Source organism: Phyllobates terribilis, unplaced genomic scaffold (genome assembly GCF_046119375.1).
Source record: "Phyllobates terribilis strain yellow unplaced genomic scaffold, ASM4611937v1 Scaffold_2__4_contigs__length_985480577, whole genome shotgun sequence".
Taxonomy (NCBI): Eukaryota; Metazoa; Chordata; class Amphibia; order Anura; family Dendrobatidae; genus Phyllobates; species Phyllobates terribilis.
Genome location: NW_027362762.1, coordinates 329,365,869 through 329,390,285, shown reverse-complemented (window position 1 = coordinate 329,390,285; position 24,417 = coordinate 329,365,869). Strand labels below are relative to the sequence as shown.

At 39.7% G+C, this 24,417-nt stretch overlaps 1 protein-coding gene across 1 annotated transcript in view; it reads right to left on the bottom strand.

Annotated features, from left to right (window-relative positions):
- Positions 1–353: 353 nt before the first annotated feature.
- The window catches only part of GTPBP6 (GTP binding protein 6 (putative)), a 34,999-nt gene continuing 10,935 nt past the window's right edge, over positions 354–24,417 (bottom strand). Inside the window, exons 4-10 of the mRNA XM_073664436.1 lie at positions 22,177–22,307; positions 19,712–19,782; positions 15,820–15,978; positions 15,502–15,710; positions 14,527–14,675; positions 5,651–5,800; positions 354–2,073 (exon numbers count right to left, since the gene is read on the bottom strand). Of these exons, the coding sequence (XP_073520537.1) occupies positions 1,950–2,073; positions 5,651–5,800; positions 14,527–14,675; positions 15,502–15,710; positions 15,820–15,978; positions 19,712–19,782; positions 22,177–22,307 (993 nt within the window). The 3' untranslated portion in view covers positions 354–1,949. The remainder of the gene's footprint in view (positions 2,074–5,650; positions 5,801–14,526; positions 14,676–15,501; positions 15,711–15,819; positions 15,979–19,711; positions 19,783–22,176; positions 22,308–24,417) is intronic.

The following is a 24,417-nucleotide window of genomic DNA, read 5'->3' as shown; positions in this document are numbered from 1 at the left end:
AAGAACAAAACAAAATTGTGGAATTGCACTTTTTTTTGTAATTTCACCACCCGATTTCCAGTACACTGTGTGGTAGAATGAATAGTGTAATTCAAAAGCACAACTGGTTACGCAAAAAAACAAGCTCTCACACGGCTATATTGATGGAAAAATGAAGAAGAAAAAAAAAAAAAAAAAAATCGTCCGGGGGTTGGAGGGCTAAAAGACGGACACATCTATATAGATGGTTTTGTTGATTACTAGTTGTGTCCTACTACATTGTCCAGGGTCAGTTTTGTATTTTATCTGCCTGTAAACTCACATTCACTCAATATATGCCAAATGAATGTTACATTGAGGCCATTTGGCCAAAATATAAAAAAATGTAGTTTATTATGGGTTTTAGTACTGAGGCATCAAACAAAGAAATCCATGTCTCACTTAGAATATCTCTTTAAAGGAACACTCCAGCAATTTTTGTATTGTTTCCTCTGTTAGCAATCAATCACTAATGTGTTTGTAGAGAGTGTGTAAAGGCCCTGTCACACACAACGAGATCGCTAGCGAGATCGTTATTGCGTCACGGTTTTGGGATCGCTGGGGAGATTTCAAACATGCAGAACTTTCCAACGATCTCGGCCACCCCAGCGATCTAACCAACGATCTCGGTGGTCGTTGGGACGCTTTCACACAGCAGCTATTTCAACGATCCACACCTGGATAGGGACTGTACTGTGTCAGAAAGGCGTGCATAAAATTGCTTTTCCGCGCCCCCCTCATCTCCAGTTGGTGGACGCTACTGCATTCAGATTGGGTGGCCTTGGTTTAACACTGCGTCTCTGGTCAGATGGGATCTCTACTGCGTCTCCATTAAAAATGAAAACTCATTTGAGACCCCAAACAATACCTACCTCGCTAAAGATGCCTGATTTCTTCAAAGTGGAGTCACAGCCGGAGAACGCTGGTGGGATCTGAATAAACAAGGACGCAGTAGTGACCACCAATCGGGGACGAGGAGCGCAGAAAAGTCCAATTTATGCATGCCTACATGTCTCAGTTCTGAATCGCTAACGAGGTCGTTGATAAGGTGTCAAATACAGCGATGCACACTGCCCAGCGGGAGCGCAACGACCCAGGAATGGTCCAGGAAGCTTTGTAACGATCAGCGATCTCACAGCAGGGGCCTGATCGTTGCTACCTGTCAGACATAACAAGATCGCTAGCGAGATCGCTATTGCATCACCAAAATCGTGACTCATTAGCGATCTCGCTAGCGATCTCGTTATGTGTGACGGGGGCCTTTACAAAACTTACCGGTCGCTGTCTTATGCTGTTTTCAATGCAGTTACGGCATCAGATAAAAGCATTTGCGGACTGCCAGTTCCCACTGTGTCTGTTGTGTGGACCGGAAGTCACTTTCTCAGGATAAGTCTATTAGACTCAGAATGAGCCTAGGAGAGCCTCACTGAGCTCAGGGCATCTTCAGCCCTCCGCAACAGCACCAGTTCCTTATTTGGCCCATTGTATAAATGATTTGCCCACCCATGCTTTACAGACATTGTGACCCCCCTTTGGGGACAGTGAGTGATGACTATCTACATTGCTTATCAGTAAGTCTTTGTATGTTCTCCCCATGTTTTGCATGGGTTTCCAAACTCCATGCAGATGCTGTCATTGTTGGTTTTCGAACACAAGACTTCAGCGCTGCAAGGCTACAGCGCTAACCACACTGCAAAAAACAAACATTCAGATACTTACATACAAAAATAGATAACATTCATTAGTATGAAAATATTTTATTTATGGCAGTGATAATCATCTCATTAGATATTGTGCGGCATCCCATATTCCTGAATCTTCAGAGATCCATACGGTATACGGGCTGCAGCCCATCAATAAATAGCAGGATGCTCCCTCTTGAGTTGTAGCCACGCTGTACTTGATTTGTGTAAAATACTATTACTCTGAGCTCATTTACAAAACAGTTTTTTGTATTTTCCATACACAGCACTGGTTATAATGACTAGCACATCCGCTGATCCTTCTTCTGGTAACACCTTCACTTCTTGGACTGAGGCTTCCTTGTACAGCCAGCTGTCAGACATATGCAAGACAGGTTAAGGGAGTATTATTCTAGGAAGGTCGCCAAGAGAATTTGATATTCAATAAATAGTGGTGTACAATAAAACCACTGCATTACTTACCCCTTCTCATTATCACTGTGCAACTAAACTTCCAATAATTCCCTTTTATGACCTTGAAGAACTTCTGACAGCTCCACATAGAAGTATAAAGAAGAGCGAGCAGCACACCAGGAGCAAGAGTCAAAACGGGCACTCGCATTCAGGTAGATCAGTTTGGAAAGGTCTCCCAATGCATAATTCATATGTACTGATATATTATAATCCACAGGTTGTGGTGACATGTTGGCCTGTCTTGAACATTCTCAAGCATACCTATGGGCACAGCAACCTGTGGATTATAATATATCATCACATTGAAAAAAGAAGGGCTCACTCAAAGTAGTTACACTTCTATGAGACCAGACCGGCCATTCTAACATAAGTGTTTAATTTAATCTTAGTAATAGCAAAATCTAGGAGAAGTAGTAAACCCCCTTTTTCAAGACTGCATACGCCCTGAAGGCAATCCCTTCACACAGTGGCCCAGCTCGCTACATGAAACGCACAACATTCCCTCACTATAGCGATCTCCTTGATGGAGGTACTCACCAAGTAAATCACACTAAGTGATATTGCAGAGTGCCTACAGTTCCAAAATAAGGAGCATTTTGTGTGTGATGTAAGGGGTCTTTGGTTGGGGGGTTGGGGGGGGGGGGGGTTATATTCTGCCCTAGTTGCAAATGATTGTAAAGAGAGAAAAAAAGTCTTTACAGCAGATAAGACATTATATTGCAAAAATCTTAGACCTTATGAGGCTGGTGTATTTAATTATTATTATAATAATAATAATAATAATCTTATTTATATAGCGCCAACATATTAAGCAGCGTTTTACAATTCAGACAATTTACAGACATTATGGGCACTGTCCCCATTGGGGCTCACAATTTACATTCCCCATCAGTATGTCTTTGGAGTGTGGGATGAGACCGGAGAACCCGGGGGAAACCCAAGCAAACACGAGAACATACAAACTCCTTGCAGATTTTGACCTTGGTGGGATTTGAACCCAGGACCCCAGCGCTGCCCTTTATTTACTTGTAAAATTTATGTCAGAATGGCTGTATAATCCTTTATGAAAGTTGTCCAGCCCAACAATAACATTATCATGGTCACTTTATAAGTCTAGTTGTAGTTGTACTCATAAAATGATCATTTTAACTTAAGGATTATACAACCTGAGATGAATTAATAAAGCTCAGGAGAAGATTAGTATATTAAAAGGGGTTGTTCATGACAGACAACCCCTTCCTAAATACTTTAGTGCACATTGTGCGGAAGGTGAGTATCTGTTTTCAGTTTACAAACACCATTCCAGCAATGTCGGTACTGGGTTTGCCAGTGCTCGTGTGACGTTGTTATGCCATGTGAGCACTGCAGCCAATCAATGGCCACTAATGAGTTATTTCACTCATATTTCCTTTACATGAATCTAGGATTTCTGAAAAAAATATGAGCATTGCAGCCCATTAGTGACCGCTGTTTGGCTACAGAGCTCACGTGTTATAACAATATCACGAAGCCCAACATCACTGGAACAGCATCATTGCGGGAGGAGGGTATAGGATGTTTTATATTTTACGCTGGGGACTACCCCTTAAATGTATGCAGTCTGCATTGCAAGATACAACATGTGATAATACATACCATAAAATAAAGTAAAAAGAAAAAAAAAAGAAGCTATTTAGATAATGCAGTTCACATGGACATTACAAATCTGCACCCAAAAAATAGACAACACAATTTTCTAGCAGAAAACTGGGCAAAATTTTCTAATACGTTAGTTACATTCTGCTCCAAAGTTGAAGCTCCACTTTAAAAGGGAATCTGTCAGTAGGAATAACACTCCTAAGAAGTCTATAAGGGCATGCACGTCATAGAAAGTTGAATAAAATTATACCTTGATATCGGAGATCTGATGTCTTATAAACAGATATGTAAATTAGCTAACAACATCTATGGTCCGGACACAGAGCTTATTTTAGATCAGAAGAGCAGACTGTCAGTCATTAGATGTCTCACACTAGTAACATCCCTTTCATTTAATATAAGCTCTGCAGACAAATTCTCAGTGAGATCTGTGTCCAGCCCACAGATCTTAACAGCTCATTTACATATTAAAGAAAAATGTGGATTACTCTGGAATAAGACTTTGGATCCCAGATATCAAGGTTTCATTTTATTCAACTTTCTATTACCTGTATGCCCATATAGACTGCATAAAAGGGTTGATCATAAAGACAAATGCCCTTTAAAGCATCACAGCAGATTAGCTGTAGAGGAATAGGGAGCTTGTAAAATCAGACAAGCTTTAAAAAGTTGTTTTGTTTTTTTTTACTTGATTTCCGAAGACTTTTTACCATTTTGAGCATATTAAACTGACCACACCATGGAATGGTGGCAGCAAAGCTGAGTAAAACGTACTTTTTAATTTCTCTTCTCTGTGATATTAGCTTGTAAAGTTTATGTGATATTTTATGTTATAGTTCTACTGGGTGTCACCAGAGATTTATGTTTGGGGGCGAGTACTTCTTCCCCTGCATGAGGTTGACCTATCATAAGCAGGTAGCGTTATGCAGAGGGAAAAAAGAAGATGCCCTCCTCTCCTTACTGATCCCTGCTGCTGTTGTGTAGAGATACATAACTCAGCTCTGCTGTACCATTACAAACACTTCCAGATTTCATCTTAAGGCAGTCGGTGTGGGGGAGGATGAGAGCTGACAGCACTGTGAAAAGAGATCTTAAAGTATTTGTAACAAAACTATGTTTTAAATAAATCTGCAGCCACCATTCCATAATGTGGCCAGTTTAATATGCTCAAACTTGTGAAAGGTCCTTTTTAGTAGCTATACTCTTCTACCAGCATTTATTGGGATCCAGCGAAGGTCACCTCGCGGTCAGCATTTACACTGGAAGGAAATAGACACCATTTAAATCAGCAGCAAGACTCCTGGGACCTGTGATTGGCGGGAGTGTTTAGGTGTCCTTAGAAGCATGTCATCAACATGCGAAGTCACCTGACCATAGCAGCCAATCACCGGTTCCAGTGGTCCTGCTGTCACAGTGAATGGTGACTACTTCCTTCCGGTGTAAATGCAAACCACGGATCGACATTCGCTGGATCCTAATAAGTGCCGGTAGAAGAGTAAAGGTTCATTTGTCAATTTTTATTACATCAAGCCACAGGTAAAATTTTTATTTTGTTTGGACAACTACTTTAACTCATTCTGCAGCCAGCAGTAGAGTGCAACACAATGGCTATAAAAGGCAAAACAGTGCAAAATCGTAATGAAACTCAATTGCGAAAAATGCATTTAAGCACTTAAAAAAATGTCCCCAAAGATGGACAGCAATATTAACACTAGATTTAAGTTCCTCATAAATAACATGCAATAATGTGATACAGAAATATAAAATTAACGAGGTGCTAAATTTTGTGACAAGGTTTAGCCATGCTGTATCTACTCCTTTAGGATAGTAAAGCATACCTTAATTGAGGACTTTCCAGGTTTACTCTAATTGTCTTTATCAACCTCTCCGTATTTGTCAGCACTATACTTTCTACACGTTGTTTAAGTTCATCTACGCCAACACCGAAAAGAGCAGACACAGGTATGGCGGTATCACCGGGGTCATGGCTAATAGACACAAAAGAAAAGGTTTTGATTTTATAATAATTAAATTATACTTATGGCAGCAATAAGGGTATGTTCACATGTTGCATATTTACAGTGTTTCTTTTTGCATTGAAAGACCAGAGTGGTGGCAGGAAAAATGCACGTTGTTGATGCGGTTTTACGATGCATTTTTGCAGCGTCTTCTGCCATTCATCTTCTGCAAAATCAGAAAGAATGGGACATATTCCGACTTGGCATAAATGCAGATAGGCTCAAAATACGCATCGAAAAAATATTCAGTGTGTGCATGAGATTTCAGAAATCTCATTGATTAAACTGGTAATGTAAAATGCTGCGTATTTTATGAACCAAATACACTGCATAAAATACACAGCAAAAACGCAACGTGTGAATGTACCATCATAACGTACTTACATTGCGTTTGTTAGAACTGCAACACAATTTTTGACAAAACTGTCACAAATGACTTAGGATAGATTTACACAGTGCAGCACAAAGAACAGAAAAAAAAAGTTAAAGTCAACATTTGTATTACCATAATGAGGAATTCCAGACATGCTAGTAGGGATAAGCCGAGAGCAGCAACAGGGACAAAACCCCCATGTGGGACAAGACACTTAAGACAGTCTGAGAATCTGAATTATTGTGCATCCATTATCTTAAACCATTAAATAGGTACATATACTTTTTGTTGCTGTAAATACTTCAATACTTGTTTGCTAAGCATTAACAATGCATAATAGACTAGAAAAAGAAAAAAAACATAATAGGCATAAGAACATGCTCTCAGATACAAATTATCAGATCGTATAATTAGATGAAAGTAGTCCAATCCAACTTCTAGCAGGATCGGAGAACCATCTGGTATGTACGGAGGCCTCCTAAATCTCACCTGACTTCTAAAATTTATGTACAGTCATGGCCAAAGGTATTGAGAATGAGACAAATAGTAATTTTTCCAAAGTTTACTGCTTCATTTTTTGTAATGGCAATTTGCATATACTCCTGAATGTCAAAGAGTGATCAGCTTAACAGCAATTACTGTACTTGCAAAGTCAATATTTGCCCAGAAAATGAACTTTAACCCCCAAAACACATTTCAACATCATTGCAGTCCTGCCTTAAAAGGAGCAGCTAACATCGTTTTAGTGATTGATCCATTAACACAGGTGTGGGTGTTGATGAGGACAGGGCTGGCAATCAATCAGTCATGATTAAGTAAGAATGACATCACTGGACACTTTAAAAGGAGGCTGGTTCTTGGTATCATTGTTTCTCTTCAGTTAACCATGGTTATCTCTAAAGAAACACGTGCAACCATCATTGCACTGCACAAAAATGGCGTAACAGGGAAGAGTATCGCAGCTACAAAGATTGCACCTCAGTCAACAATCTATCGCATCATCAAGAACTTCAAGGAGAGAGCTTCCATTGTTGTCAAAAAGGCTCCAGGGCGCCCAAGAAAGACCAGCAAGCGCCAGGACCGTTTCTTAAAAAGGTTTCAGCTGCGGGATCGGACTACCAGCAGTGCCGAGCTTGCTCAGGAATGGCAGCAGGCTGGTGTGAGTGCTTCTGCACGCACTGTGAGGCGGAGACTCTTTGAGCAAGGGCTGGTTTCAAGGAGGGCAGCAAAGAAGCCACTTCTCTCCAGAAAAAACATCAGGGACCGAATGATATTCTGCAAAAGGCACAGGGAGTGGAGTGCTGAGGACTGGGGCAAAGTCATTTTCTCTGATGAATCCCCTTTTCGATTGTTTGGGACATCTGGAAAACAGCTTATTCGGAGAAGAAGAGGTGAGCGCTACCACCAGTCTTGTCTCATGCCAACTGTAAAGCATCCTGAAACCATTCATGTGTGGGGTTGCTTCTCAGCCAAGGGAATCGGCTCACTCACAGTCTTGCCTAAAAACACAGCCATGAATAAAGAATGGTACCGGAATGTCCTCCAAAAGCAACTTCTCCCAACCGTCCAAGAGCAGTTTGGCGCCCAACAATGCCTTTTCCAGCATGATGGAGCACCTTGCCATAAAGCAAAGGTGATAACTAAATGGCTCATGGAACAAAACAGAGATTTTGGGTCCATGGCCTGGAAACTCCCCAGATCTTAATCCCATTGAGAACTTGTGGTCAATCATCAAGAGACGGGTGGACAAACAAAAACCAACAAATTCTGGCAAAATGCAAGCATTGATTATGCAAGAATGGACTGCTATCAGTCAGGATTTGGTCCAAAAGTTGATTGAGAGCATGCCAGGGAGAATTACAGAGGTCTTGAAGAAGAAGGGGCAACACTGCAAATATTGACTTGCTGCATTAACTCATTCTAACTGTCAATATAACCTATTGGTACTCATAATATGATTGCAATTATATTTCTGTATGTGATATAAACATCAGACAAACACTAATAAAAACCAGAGGCCAGCAGATCATGTGAAAATATCATTTTGGTGTCATTCTCAAAACTTTTGGCCATGACTGTATGTGATTATATAGATTTTGTAGCACATAGTTAGTGTTTCAATCATAGTCATCAGTATTTCTGCATTAGCTCCATTCTATCCTGTTCACACCTAATAGCGATTTCACATCTATGGATGTAGGGGCAATCTTTATATGGAGGCGTTGCAATATATATGTGATATTTATGCATGTGACTATATAGATTCGCATCAGTTTTTTTTGTTATGTTTTATTTATGGTCAAATTTTTATAAGAATTTCTGCTGCAAATGGAGATTTTGGTTTGGATTGGTTGTTTAGTATTGTTACATCCAATAGATGGCACAAGAGATCAAGTCCTCTTCCACTTTAAAGAGGCTAGTCACATATTTAAATTCCCATAGGAGCATTGCAATGACTTGGTGCTGAACAAGCATAAACGTTCCTCCTTACACCACCTGTCAGTGGCCCCTCACCCAGCCAAATCACACCTCTGGCTTTGCACTGATGAGGGGCATGCAACTCAAAACACCCTATTACATTAATGACCTTTTCACCCCGACAGTGGCATGAGGCAGGAGCACTCTATTATCCCCGCATGTTTTGTGACTGTCTAACAGCCGCGAAACACGTGGGCATGGGGACTCGAACATGTCACTTGAGCACCCGCGATACTCCGTGCATACCTGAGCACCTCAATGCAAACTCGAGTTATGAGCACTTGAGTTAATCACTAGTTATAACTTAATAAACATTTGTTACTCCGGTGTGCAATTTGGTGGATTTTCACTCTGCTTTTTTAATCAACTAGATGTTCGATGCTCACTTATTTCAAGAGGAATTCAGGATCCAAAGTTATTTGCACAAACAACTGAGGATTTCTTCAAGGACATCACCAGTAGGGACACAGAACAACCTGCTGGTATTTCTACATCAAGTCGGAACTATAAGATGGTGATTAGTGAGACACACTCCACCCTCTTCTTCTCCGAATATAAGGCGTTAAAAGCACAGTGGTTTTCTTTTGCTGTTGCTCCTCTGAACTGTGAGGTGGATTGATGCAGCAACACAGAATCCATATAATGTTGGAATTTCAAACGTTCTATGTAGTGGTTTTCATGGGAGACAAACCGCTGCCAGAAGAGTCAGACAAACTGAGCACCCGTGTTTATGGGGAAGTTGGGAGAGAGTTGTCTGCTGAAAAAAAACTTTGGTCGATAGTTATCACATGTGTATGGCCAGCTTGAGGCTATGCTCACATCATGTTCATGGCATTCTTAATGGAGCCATGAACTCTATGACAGATCCTTTTAAAAAGGATCCCAATAGATTCATGATGAGGTACAGGCTTGGACTGGCCCACTAGAAAGCCAATGAATCCCCTGAAGGAACAAGCTTCCACCATGATCTGCCAGTAAACCCCATCCCCTGAACGACACAGAAGCACTTGCTGTGATTACTTTGTCCTAGAGTCAGCACAAAGGGGCCTCTCTCACTCCTTCCATGGACCCCAAACCTTTAATTATAGGGAGAATGTTTGCCCAAGGGCTGCAAGATGCAGCAATCCTGGTGAAGTAAGGCTGTGTTCACATGTTCCGATTTTCACAAAATCGCTGCAAACAGATGCAATATTTTACTGCTATTTTCGGGGAAAATCAGAACATGCAAAAGTCACATTATATCTTCCAGATGAAGACCATCTTCAGCAGGTAAGGAATATACACACACACGTGCGTAATATGTGCAGTAGCGTGAATGTATGCTTACATGTGTAGAAGAAGATGTATAAAAATGTGCATTTGTATATAGAGGGGTGTGTAAATGCATGTCTAGGTTTCTACAAAAAGTCTAAAAGCATTCCTGTGGGTGTGGAAGCATGTAAGATCATGCAAGCTTTCAAAGTGTATGTGCGTGTGTGATAACTTTGTGCAGACAGGCACACTTTTGCATAAGAGAGAGCATGCCTTCATGGCTAGATGTAGGTATTGTAAAACCATGCTGTCATACAGTGCTGGCCAAAAGTATTGGCACCCCTGCAATTCTGTCAGATAATACTCAGTTTCTTCCTGAAAATGATTGCAATCACAAATTCTTTGGTATTATTGTCTTCATTTAATTTGCTTGCAAGGAAAAAACACAAGAGAATGAAGCAAAAATCAAATCATTGATCATTTCACACAAAACTCCAAAAATGGGCCAGACAAAAGTATTGGCACCCTCAGCCTAATACTTGGTTGCACAACCTTTAGCCAAAATAACTGCGAACAACCGCTTCCGGTAACCATCAATGAGTTTCTTACAATGCTCTGCTGGAATTGTAGACCATTCTTCTTTGGCAAACTGCTCCAGGTCCCTGATATTTGAAGGGTGCCTTCTCCAAACTGCCATTTTGAGATCTCTCCACAGGTGTTCTATGGGATTCAGGTCTGGACTCATTGCTGGCCACCTTAGAAGTCTCCAGTGCTTTCTCTCAAACCATTTTATAGTGCTTTTGGAAGTGTGTTTTGGGTCATTGTCCTGCTGGAAGACCCATGACCTCTGAGGGAGACCCAGCTTTCTCACACTGGGCCCTACATTATGCTGCAAAATTTGTTGGTAGTCTTCAGACTTCATAATGCCATGCACACGGTCAAGCAGTCCAGTGCCAGAGGCAGAAAAGCAACCCCAAAACATCAGGGAACCTCCGCCATGTTTGACTGTAGGGACCGTGTTCTTTTCTTTGAATGCCTTTTTTTTTTCCTGTACACTCTATGTTGATGCTTTTTCCCAAAAAGCTCTACTTTTGTCTCATCTGACCAGAGAACATTCTTCCAAAACGTTTTAGACTTTCTCAGGTAAGTTTTGGCAAACTCCAGCCTGGCTTTTTTATGTCTCGGGGTAAGAAGTGAGGTCTTCCTGTGTATCCTACCATACAGTCCCTTTTCATTCAGACGCTGAAAGATAGTACGGGTTGACACTGTTGTACCCTCGGACTGCAGGGCAGCTTGAACTTGTTTGGATGTTAGTCGAGGTTCTTTATCCACCATCCGCACAATCTTGTATTGAAATCTCTCGTCAATTTTTCTTTTCCGTCCACATCTAGGGAGGTTAGCCACAGTGCCATGGGCTTTAAACTTCTTGATGACACTGCGCACGGAAGACACAGGAACATTCAGGTCTTTGGAGATGGACTTGTAGCCTTGAGATTGCTCATGCTTCCTCACAATTTGGTTTCTCAAGTCCTCAGACAGTTCTTTGGTCTTCTTTCTTTTCTCCATGCTCAATGTGGTACACACAAGGACACATGACAGAGGTTGAGTCAACTTTAATCCATGTTAACTGGCTGCAAGTGTGATTTAGTTATTGCCAACACCTGTTAGGTGCCACAGGTAAGTTACAGGTGCTGTTAATTACACAAATTAGAGAAGCATCACATGATTTTTCAAAGGGTGCAATACTTTTGTCCACCCCCTTTTTTAGGTTTGGTGTGGAATTATATCCAATTTGGCTTTAGGACAATTCTTTTTTTCATTGAAGACAAATTAAATGAAGAGAATAATACCAAAGAATTTGTGATTGCAATCATTTTCAGGAAGAAACTGAGTATTATCTGACAGAATTGCAGGGGTGCCAATACTTTTGGCCAGCACTGCATGTAGAAAAAAATTGCCCATGAAATGTTAGAGACTGGGGTCCTATATAGTATTTGGAGCAAGTGTGGGTGCTAAAAATAATTACATTGAAGATGTATTTGTTAAAGTGCGTCCATTAGCAATAAACAACTTGCTAGCTTATTGATTAAGGTCTTTCAATTTTTTCTAAAGAGTTCGCCCCATGCACCACTTCCCAGGAGACTTCCTGCTTGCTGGGGAACATTGCACTCCTATTTTTTCAATCAGATCATTTTTATTGAACAAAACAAAGAATTACTGACATTTTGGTTTTTGTTGTTCTTCTACAAACATTGTGACGAAAAAAACAAAAAAAAAACCACAAACAGTAAACAATACAAGCTGCAGTCCTACTTGATTGACAGTTTGAGGAAGCCATAATCATATGGCGTAACGCGTAGGTTTTGTATTATTGACATCTCCTTTTTATCTGTGCATATACATTGTTGGTACTTTTATATTTATTCCCTATTCTGGTACCACTCTTCTCTCTAGGATATACTCTATATATAGGATATTCTCCTTGTGAGAACTGTGTATGAACTATTAGATATAGAGTGGGTCTGGAGGTTATTTGCAAATCATGCTTTTTTATTGATTGTTCTATTTAAATCATGTTATTATACTTATACTAGGTGGATTTAAAATTATGTACCACAATTATTGACTACTCTGCACATATCAATTATTCACTATTTCAGATTATATTGATATGTTATTTTCTGCAAGGGGATTTCTTCTCTTTTTTTGTTTATTTGTTTTTTTTCTGTCCTATATGTTTTTTAATGTTCGTGTCTAATGTCCTGAGAACAATAATAAATTTTGTATGAATTTTTCACGATATTGCGTACCTATTGAATTATTCGGTGTTTGGTGCCTTTTATGTCCCATGTCCTCTTTTCTCGCTCTCACATGCTTTTCTCACTATGCCATACCCTCCAAAAAGAAGCTTTTTAACTCTGACATTTCAGAGAAAAACATAGCAGGCTGCAGCCCGATTCCTGCTGCCATGGTTTGGGCAGCATGAATAGAGTTACAGGTTCCCTTTACATGCACTGGAGCCATGTTCTGTTAGCTTATCTTAGTTGTATGCTCAATGCAGGATATAAAAATAAATGTATGTATACACATATACACACACATTTTTTTTTATCTCATGCCTTTCCCCAAAAATAATTACATTTACAAATTAAAAAAAAAAAAAAAAAAAAAAAAAAAAAAAAAAAAAAAAAAATCGGGAAGTATTCCAAAATGGAGTCTATAGAAGCTATAAGCCCTAATAGGTCAAGGGGAAAAGTTACAGCTCTGAGAATGCTGCGCCCTGAAGATTAACTGGACTTATTTGCTTACAATGATAGGGTGGGCCCTTATAGTTACTTCTTCTGGTGGGCCCTGGACACCCCAGTCCGACTGATGGGGTCATTCATGTTTCAAATGTTTTTGATGACAAGAGTAAAGATTCAGAATACTATCTGGCAAGAATGGTGATTGCATCAACAATATGGCAAGAGTAGCAATTCAATCTACAATATTCTTGGTGTCAAAATAACAGAATCCCTGATGTAATGGAAGGAAAATAAGCAAGTCATTAAAAGGCCTTTCCATTGAAACCAAGTTAGTACCTATCCACAGGATAGGTGATAACTTACTAATCAGTGGCGGTCTGACCGCTAGGACCCGCATCAAATCGGCAGAATGGAGAATTTTTAACCCCCGACTGGGCTTTTTGATCTGCATTACAAAATAGGACTGGCAGGTCGGATACCCATCCACGACTCCATTCTTCTTCTTCTATGGGGCTGCCGGAAAAAGCAGAGTGCAGATTTAGGCAGCCCTATAGAGAATCAATGGACCAGCGGCTGAGCATGAACATGGTTGCTCCAGTCTAACAGAGGTAAATGTACTCCATTCATCTGTGCAGGTCCCAGTGGTCAGACCCCCACCAATCAACAAGTTATCATCTATTGGATATGGAAGAACTTGTTTTCACATGTGACAAAGTCACTGGTATGATATACGAGGGGAGGTATGTGTCACTCAGGTTGCTCCCCTGTGTGAACTGAAACCTACTACATTTCTGCCAGCATGTTATATGCTGGGGGTTAACTCTCTTAAAGGGTGTGCGGTTTTATGGGAATGGTAAAAAGGGTGGGAGGCCATTCCCCTACCTCACCTCAGGGTGTGGCTGAGAAGGGTAAATAGTCAGTAGTTTGCTCTGGGTGGTGTGTGGCTTGGAGAAGGAAGTCTCCAGGCTGTGTTGGGCTGAAGCCAGAGAGCAACACCGGAGGAATGGTGTTGCTGAAGACTTCGCTGTGCTACCTGGAGCAGGCAGAGCCTTGCTTGCTAATAGACTCTGTTGTACTTTCTCTTTTGTTTTCCCGTTAACCCCAAGAGGGCCTGTTTATTTTTTATGGGACCCTGCTGGAGTTTATGCCGCATAATAAACCCGCAGGAAGTTTTACCTGAACCGTTTGTCCTGTATCTACCTCCGGAGGGCTGAGCAAGTCGCTTTACCACACACAAGACAACCCCTTTAAATATTGTGCACAGATGCAAAAAGAATTGTTCTGATATTTTACAAAAAGAAATAATAAACTTTTTAATTTCATATGCAAGCTGAAAACAGTGAACTTACATTTCAATTAAATCAATTTTGTTATGCACCTCTATCATGGTTTCAAGGAGTTGCTGTGGAACCTTCAAGTTCTGGAGAACAGAAAGCACACTTTTCTTCTGATTGTCAGCTTCCGGGTGGCTAATATCTCTTACATGAATTAATAAATCCTGATATGTTAAAAGAAAAAAAAAAAAAAAAAAAAAGATCAAGACATGCTGAAAACAGAACAAGTATGGACTATCTAGATGAGGTAGTGAAAATGGTCAATTATTACATTTGATAGTCGTTTATAACCCTTGGGATTTAAAAATTTATATAAAAGATGGAATTCCAAATGATAGCATAATGTAAAATTGTGATACATCAGATGTTTAGATTAATGGAAATTTATGAGGAGGAATTCCTGTTGATTTATACATTACAAATTTATGGCAGTTCTAGAGATGATCAAAAAGTTTTGGAGGACCTGCCGGGGGGAGGTTCACAGCAGCTCTGGTCCAGCAGCCATGGACTACCAACGTGGCTGCTAGACCAGAGCCACTGCGAACCTCCTATCTGCAGGAATCTCGGGCGCCTCTTCTAATTCGTAGGCCCGATGCAAAGAATGTATGGCGTCACACTGGACCCACTATTCAGAATAGGCTCTGGGGATTCCTGCAGGTAGCAGGATGTACGCTGGCCACTGGACCAGGTTACTGCTAATCTTTTTGATTATCTCTAAGCACAACCATCAAAATTTTTGAAGATCTGCTTAAATTTGGAGATAGTTAGTCCAATGGCTGAAATGACTACGCAAAGCCATTTTAATAAAATGCATAGTATTGCTCTTTGCTGAACATAAAAAATAAAAAAGCCATTAAAATATGACTAAGACATGGCTTTTACCCTATTGTTACAAGGGTTGTCCACTTTCTAAATCCCTTTTCATTAAAAGGCTTTTCGAAGATCTGGAGGTGCCAGTGCTGGACTAAGGTCTACGAATACGAGACTTACTGAATGGATAACATCCTCCAATGTGGCAGAAAAGGACTCTATCAAATTGTGGGGGAGTTGAGACAGAAATCCAATAGTGTCCACATAAATCACTGGCATACGACAAGGAAGTAATCCACCGTGTGCGGTGACATCAAGGGTGGCAAAGAGCTGGTTTCGTGGATGTAAGGTTGCATCTCCTGTAAGTGCTTGTATTAATGTTGTTTTTCCTGTAATTACATACACTCAGGTTTTAAAAGACATTTTTTTAATACATACATCATCAGTACTGTACACCTGGCTCATGCTGGCATCAGACAGAACAATTACTACACTGACCGGAGTTGGTGTAGCCCATTACAGAGATAACTGGAAACTCTCGTCGTCTGCGCTGGGTTCTTAGTAGTTTTCTCTTATTCCTCAACTTATCCAAAGCTTTTTTAATCCTCATTTCTCTTTCTTTTAAAAGCCTCTGCTGGATCTCAATGAAGGTTTCACCTTAACAGAAAAAATATCAATATTGAAATAATCCATTTAAATTAATAAGCAATTACTGATCAATATAAATTGCAGAATAAGGTCCATTAACCCCTTAATATCCTTCTTGCAAGAATCAAAACTTATCTTTGCACCTAAAAGGCTACAGTCATGTCCGAAAGTGTTGGCACTCTTGAAGTTGTTCCAGAAAATGAAGCATTTCTTCCAGAAAATTATTGCAGTTACACGTTTTGTTATACACGTTTATTTCCTTTGTGTGTATAGGAACAAAAAAAAAAAAAAAAAAATTGGACATAATTTCACACAAAACCCTGAAAATGTGCCGGACAAAATTGTTGGCACGTGATGCTCGTTCAAACTTACCTGTGGCAAGTAAAAGGTGAGGGCAATATGAAAATCACACCTGAAACCAGATAAAAAGGGGAGAAGTTGACTCAATCATTGCATTGAGTGTCAGTGTGTGCCACATTAAGAGCGGCGAACAGAAAGAGGAAGAGAAAATAAATTGCTGAACAATAATAACAATCTCAAGTTTACAAGTCCATCTCCAGAGATATTGATGCTCCTTTGTCCATGGTGCGCAACAGAATCAAGAACTTTAAAACCGATGGCACTGTTGCTTATCTCCCTGGACGGCAGAGAAAAATTTAAGAAAGGTTGCAATGCAGGATAGTCCGGATGGTGAATAAGCAGCCCCAATCAAGTTCCAAAGAAATTCAAGCTGTTCTGCTGGCTCAGGGTGCATCAGTGTCAGCGCAAGCTATCCGTTGACATTTGATAGAAATGAAATACTATGGCAGAAGACCTAGGAGGACCCCACTGCTGACACAGACATAAAAAAGCTAGCCTGCAGTTTGCCAAAATGTACATGAGTAAGCCAAAATCCTTCTGGGAAAACATATAATTCAACAGTTTACCGAAAAAGAAATGAGGCCTACAAAAAAAAAAAAAAAAAAAACACACTGTACCTACAGTCAAATATGGTGGAGGTTCAAAGATGTTTTAGGGTTGTTTTGCTGCCTCTGGCACTGGGTGCCTTGACTGTGTGCAAGGCATCATAAAATCTGAAGATTACCAAAGGATTTTGGGTGGTAATGTAGTGCCCAGTGTCAGAAAGCTGGGTTTGCATCCCAAGTCATGGGTTTTCCAGGAGGACAATGATCCTACACATACTTCAAGAAGCACCCAGAAATGGATTGAAACAAAGCGATGGAGAGTTCCGAAGAGGCCAGCAATGAGTCCGGATCTAAATCCCATTGAACACCTGTGGAGAGATATTAAAATTGCTGTTGCGAGAAGGCACCCTTCAAATATGAGAGACCAGGAGCAGTTTTCAAAAGAAAAGTGGTCCAAAATTCCAGTTGAGAGGTGTAGGAAGCGATTTATTACAGTTGTTTATTCCAAAGGGTGTGCAACCACATATTAAGTTGAAATTCTGAAATTGGTCAGAATTTTGTGAAATTCTGACCAATTTGCCTTTTTTTGTGTTGTTCCAATACAACAAAAGGAAATAAAACGTGTGTATAACAAAACTTGTGTAATTGCAACCATTTTCTGGGAGAAATGGGTAATTTTCTGGAACACTTACAGTCATGACTGTATATAAAGGCTTGTTTTTTTGTCGGGTGAATGGTTTTGAATGATTCCTTTCTTTTTTCCATATAATGTACTGAAAAAAGGAAAACAAGATCCAAAGTGCGAGGAAATGGTGAAAAAAAATCCAATTCCATTGTTTTTTGGTCTTTGTTTTAACAACATCAGTGCCCGTGACCTGTATGTGCTTCTATATCGTTGTGTAAAATTTAAGGCTAGAATAGTTTCATTTTGTTTATTCTATCTGACAAAACAAAAGTAAAAACAAAAAAATTGCATAGACTCAAAATGGTACAGATAAAAACTACAGTAATCATAGTAAAAAAAAAAGAATATTTTTGGTACTCATTGTAAAATCTCTTTGTCGTAGCCTTCATTTGGGGACACAGAAACCATGAGTTAATTCTGCTGCCACTAAATACTCCTTAACAAAAAAGGTCAACTCCTCCCCAGCAGGCTTTACCCAGCCTACCAGCACCAATCAGTTTAGTTTAGTGTCATGTCGGAGGCAGACATGGGTCTGAGTTTCAAAATTGTCTTGGCCGTGGTTAGGGAACTATCCTTTTATCACTTCTGTTTTCCCTGCTCCCTGACTTTCATTAGGATAGGTAACAGAGCGGATTGATGTTACTCTATAGTTAGTGTCAGCAGATTTAACCCATGGTTTCTGTGTCCCCCAATAAAGAAAAGTAAGTATTTTTTTTTTTTTTTTAACTGCTCCTGGACTGCCCATAAACTTTATATGTCCGGGCAGTCCTCTTATTCCTGCACTGACATTCTAAAACAAATGCAGTGTAAGCAGCCAGCACCAGATTGTGTAGCTGTGGAAGAGGGAAGCAGGCTGTCAGACACAGCCAGACTCCCCAGACAGAAGATAAACAAGGTTTATTACCTTGTCTACCTTCCCAGTCTCTGTATACACAGAACTGAAGCTGTGTATACAGATTAGGAAGCACTCACCATGCTTTCATCTCCTAGCTTTGTTAAGCAGCCAGGAGGCTGAAATGTTTTTTTTTTTTTTAGCTAGAGCTAATACACTGTCCACAGCTACAGGGAGAAATCAACATAAAAAAGAATGTATTGTTATGTTAAAATGACCCCAAAATCTTATGCGGGGCATGGAGTATAAAATAAAATAAATAAAAATAGCAAACATAGTAGAAAAAGAAAAAAAAAAAAGTAGAAATTAAAAACAAAAGCCAATACTAGTCTAAATGGAATATTATATATATATATATATATATATATATATATATATATATATATATATATATATATATATATATATATATATATATATATATATATATATATATATATATATATATATTAAGCCCTATGTGTCACGCAAAAAAAAAAAAAAGGCAAAAAGTATGTCAGTATTGGAATAAGAAAAAAAATTAAAGAGCAGTTAAAGGTATGTTACAACTCGAAAATGTGACTGGTCTGGAAGGAAAGGTGTGTGTTACCAGGGGGAATTATCTTGTCATGAACTGATTGATCAAAAAACCTGGCATCACTAACTATACTGACCCAAAATAATAACATCAACATGTAACATATTTACATTATTTCAAGTTATATAGGGCATTTTGGACCCGATTCACTATTGCATTTGCGCCTGTTTTGTTTGCGCTGTATTCATTTTTCCATTTGCGCCTTTTTTATGTCTATTTCATATGTATTCTCCAGTTTTTTGCCACTGTCGGCTGAGTTTAGAGAGTCTCCAGATGTTCCTGCCCGATTCATGATTTGCAACAAGTTGCAAATGTACTCCAGTCCCCTTGGAATGATTTTTAGGTATGCCAATTACTTTGGTGCAATTTTTGCACAAAATTTTGCAAAATGTGCGACTTTAACGCGAAGGAAAAAATAAAAACACCATTTTTAGTTTAAGCAAAAGTCATGAACTGCATGTACCATTATTGAAGAATCTGCTGCAAAAAAACAATGAATACCACAAGGTAAAAAAAGAAAAAAAAAGGAACAAATGTTGAATCAAGGCCTATATGTTCTCCAAAACGGTGGCTACTTATCTAGCTCTAAGTAGCTATGTTAAGAGGAAAAGCTGGAAAAAAACAACAAAAACACTAAATCCTTCAGCAGGATAATATATATATATGATTTAGGGTGTGCATACCTGATCCCATGATATATCGAGATCCACCACCCTGCTGGTCTAAGTGAGCCATTTCATTTTTAAGTCTTGTCCTGTGGTAGACATTCCACAATTAATAAAATGTTTTCAAGAAACAAAAAAACAAACAGAAAAAAAAACAAAGAGAAGGACATAATTATTACAATTATTACCATTAGGGATTCTAAATGTAAATTTTTTTAAAAGTCCTAATCCTAATATCAAACTGATTATCCATCAAAGAATAGAAAAGGAAACTGAGTTTTTGCAATTAAAGCGAACCTGTCAGAACCATTTTGCTAAGTAAACTACAGGCATTGTCATGTTGGGGCTGCTGCACTGATTAATATGATACCTGAGGTGAAGAAATCAGTCTTGTGGTTCTTGTGTAATCACTGTGTTTGCAGTTTTCAATTAATGAGATGCTCGTGCTCCGATGCAGGACTGTAGGCAGGGTCTTATCCTGGTGCTCTAGGCTGCTCTAGGCCAGATCAGCAAGATAAGACCTGCCCACAGACCGCCCCCATCTGTCTCTATGGGTCTGTCTCTATGATGAGGAACATACTTGTGCTTCGGGGCGGCCTGTGGACAGGTCTTTTCTTCTTCATCTCGCCTAGAGCACCAGGATAAGATCCTGCCTACAGTCCCTCCCCGGAGCACAAGCATCACATTAGCTCAAAAGTGCAAACAATGATTACACAAGACGGATTTCTTCATCTCAGGTTATCATATTAATCAGTGCAGAAACCTCAACATGACAATGCCTGTAGTTTACTTAGCAATATCCTGCTGACAGGTTCGCTTTAAATATAACAGCTAAGATGAAGCTAAAAATGGCTAAATAGAATGTCACCTTCAAAATAAATATTAAAAAAAAGTTGATATGGGGACTTAACCCATATAATAATCCATACCAGTCCTGTACATTTATATTGTACAGTGTAATTCAAATGCATATGAGTGGGCTTCAGTTCATCCATGGCATGGCCAAGGGTTCAGTGCACAGATACATCCACCTCAATTAGCATTTCCTTCACTTCTGATTGACAGTGCACGTTTGCCTAGAGTGAGAGCTGCCTGAATTTCGCCTGGGTGTCTGAGCATGCACAATGACACAGCCTGAGCCTGGCAGCATGCACATAGTGTTATACTGTGTAGGCACCAGCACTAAGTAACAAATTAAAGCTGCACTCTGCAACACTAGAGCATGAAAACGCGAAATATATGAAACTGGAATTGCATTATTGCTCTAGAAAATAGGTTAAAATGAAGATACTTCGTGCATAAATTGGCCAATTCATTCAGCAACCAACAACAAGGTGATCCTCTTTGCTGGGAACCTAACATGATACCGCTCCTGGGCTGATATCCTACATTTATGTGGGTAGGTAGGATCGTTGGTTGCTTGGCATACATGAATTGGCCAATTTATGGGCTAAGCATCTTTATTTTAACCCATTTTCTAGAGCAGCAATGCAATTCCAATTTCACAGATTTCATATTTGCATACTATAGCATTACAGACTGCAACTTTAATTTGTTAGTTATATATGGAGGTGACTACTCTTAGCTTGCACCTGTTCACACCTGTTTTCTGTTTGGAAGTGATGGTCAGTCTTCTGATATTTAGGCAGTGTAAGTACGCATGTTATCCTTCCCTGGCTCCTCTCTGAAACTGCTGGCCAACTATACTTTCAGGTGTATCAATGTAGAGTCAGGAAGGAGAATGTATCCACCCACAGACACGCAGGCGGCATTCAGGCAGCTCTTTTGCAGGACAAGCAAATGCTGTCAATCACGAATGAAGCGGAGGAAGTCCAGAAAATGCTAATTAAGGGGATGTAACAGTATACTGAGCCCTTGATGACACCAAGGGAACCTTAAAAGGTCTCATTAAAAGTAATATTCACAAGCACTGCACCAATAAAATGCACAGTGCTGGTATGATTTTTATAGGGCTAAGTTCCCTATTTCACTGTACAGCTAGTTTAAAATGCATTTTGGGGCTAACACATTTCCATTTAAGAGGTTCCATTTAAGAGGTGAATCTCCGCGTGGGTAGTCATGGGGTTAAAACAATAAAAGATGGCATACACACCCCTAGACGCAGATCCCTGCTTTGCAATTAGCACTGCAGCTTTGAGGGTCTCCGCCAGCCCAGAAGCACTGATGTCACTGGTCATCAGAGGCCACGCCAATCAGGTCAATGCCGGATGGTGACATCACCCAGCCCAGAGAGACCTTCGGAGCAGAGTGCAGGAGTGAGTATGCCGTCATCGCTGCCCACAGAGAAATTTACCTATTCAGCGGAAAGTCCATTTAACACCTTAAGATAGGAGAAAACTGTATATTTACTGGTGAATATTTGTATCTTATTGTAAAATATCACTTTAAGAAATTATATAACATATTCTGAATGTGAAACAACAAAACCAAGAGAAAAGGGAATATATCTAGTGTCTCCATGCCTCAGCAGTGGAAGCTCAGCTAGGGCAATCTGTAACTTGGCTTCTTTTGTGCGTGCATTGTAACGAAAAATACTTAAGACCACACTGTATCTGTCATATACCCTCACTCCCCAGCCGGCTTCCATCTCTTTCTGTTTATAGAAAATACAAGAACAGTAACATTGTCAGAATAAACATTGGCATTAAAATAAGAATATACAAAGTTTCAAAAGGGTTTGTGCAAAATTCTTACAAAAAGCCTAATGACTGAAAAACAGTGTGAATGATAGACTTGATGTTATAGATGCAGAATCAGTGTGAGCCAATACAGCAGGGGATTAAATAGCTCTGAAAACCTTATTCTATTATTTAACATATTTCGTCCTCTTAGAGCTTTTTTCAAAAATCTCAGTTGATCCATTTAAGTAAGGGGACAAGCACATAAATGACATAACTGGGCGGTCATAGATGGAGTATTTTAATATGCCTCCAATATGAAGGCATAATGAGTGATTTTTCTGTTGGATTCCTTAAATGGGTTGTCCCAACAACAGAGTACATCTTAATTAATAGATCTTAGAATTAAGAGTTCCACAATTGGATGTGTTACAAAAAAAAAAGTGTTCCTGTGCTGAGATAATCTTATAAACGTACCACTGCTGTGTACTGAGTGATGGCTGTGCCTGATAATGCAGAGCTGCTCCAGTTCATGGTCGGCACATACCACATCTACTGGCCATGGGAAAAAATAAGACAATATACAGACAACACAGCATGGGCTTGCAGTTACCTCTTTCTGTGAGGTAACACATTTCAATGCCCATTTTATCAGTGCAGTGAGTGTTTCTGCTGCATCTCCAGCTCATCATAATTGAAGTCAGTGGCTTAGGAGCTCCAGCAGCCGCTGAGCTCCAACGTCACAGTCTTGAGGTCAGAGAGCAGGACACAGCAAATAAAAGTACACAGCAGGGGCATATTTATAAGATTAAGATATCTTAATAAATGTTAAGATCTCCACACAGGAACATTTTTTTAACATATCCAATTGTGGAACCTATTAGTCCAAGATTTCTTGATTACAGTTTAATGCGTCTGTGCAACAGCTCCTTTAAGTACCTAGAAAAAAAAAAAAAAATAAATAATAATAATAATAATAATATATATATATATATTCCATAAGGCTCCTTATGAACAGGTGCCTTCACCCCTAAAAGTGTTGATTACTGGGGAAAAAAAAATCTCTATCTGCACAAAGTCTATTTATATGACTCCATATGAAGGAGTACCACAGGATCTGTGCACAGCTGATGAAAGACTATGAGCAGAACATGAGCTCTCAAAGCAAGTCCCCCCCCCCCCCCAAAAAAAATAAATTAACCATAAAATAAGCAGCAATATACATTACACTATACATTTACAAATGAAGGGGTTGTCTCATCTTATCAACGGGTAAAATTGCAAAGTGCTTGTACAAAAAACAAACAACTTTGCAATTTCCCTTTTATTAAAAATCCTCTCAGTTCTCAAGATCGGAGCGACTTTTGAGTCTATTGTGTACTGCTCATTGCTTAGGTTACGGGCCAACACAGCAGTCTCAAAAGGTGGCCACCTCCCAGACCAGGAGCACGTGTTCTGAAGGTGGCCATATCACTGGATCTGGCCACCTTCAGTGTCCATGCTCTTCTCCATGCTATAGAGACAAAAAAGCTGCCCCTGCTAGCAGCATGGGAGCGCAATGAGTTCCAGGACCAGTGCCACAACCAAGGTGCTGGTCTGAACTGTCAATCTTCAGGAGCACCCTCCCACCCTCCACCAGAAAGCAGCGAGTTTGGAAGCGGTGCAGTCCTGGAGAGATAAGATGATACAACCCTTGTAAGGGCTCATACTTACATGCGAGGAAAGCGGACGAGTGCAATCCGATAAAACATTGCATTGCACTCGGACCAATGTTAATCAATGAGTGCGATTTTTTTCTCAGCTCAAATCGGACAAAAAAAAAAAAAAGAGAGTTAGATAGAAAAGATGTCAGTCATATATATAATTATTACAGGGACTGATTGTTACTGTACTTGTCATTTATTGTAAAATTAAAGAATTAAAAAAATAAAACAAAAAAGAGAAAAACAATGGCGTGGGGTCCACCGTAATTTTATACTCTAGCAGAGGTTAAGCAGACAGCTGGGGCAGATGTTTGTAGCTTCCCAGGCTATTAATATCAGCCCTCAGCTGAATACTTAGCCTTTACTGGCCATTAAAATGGAG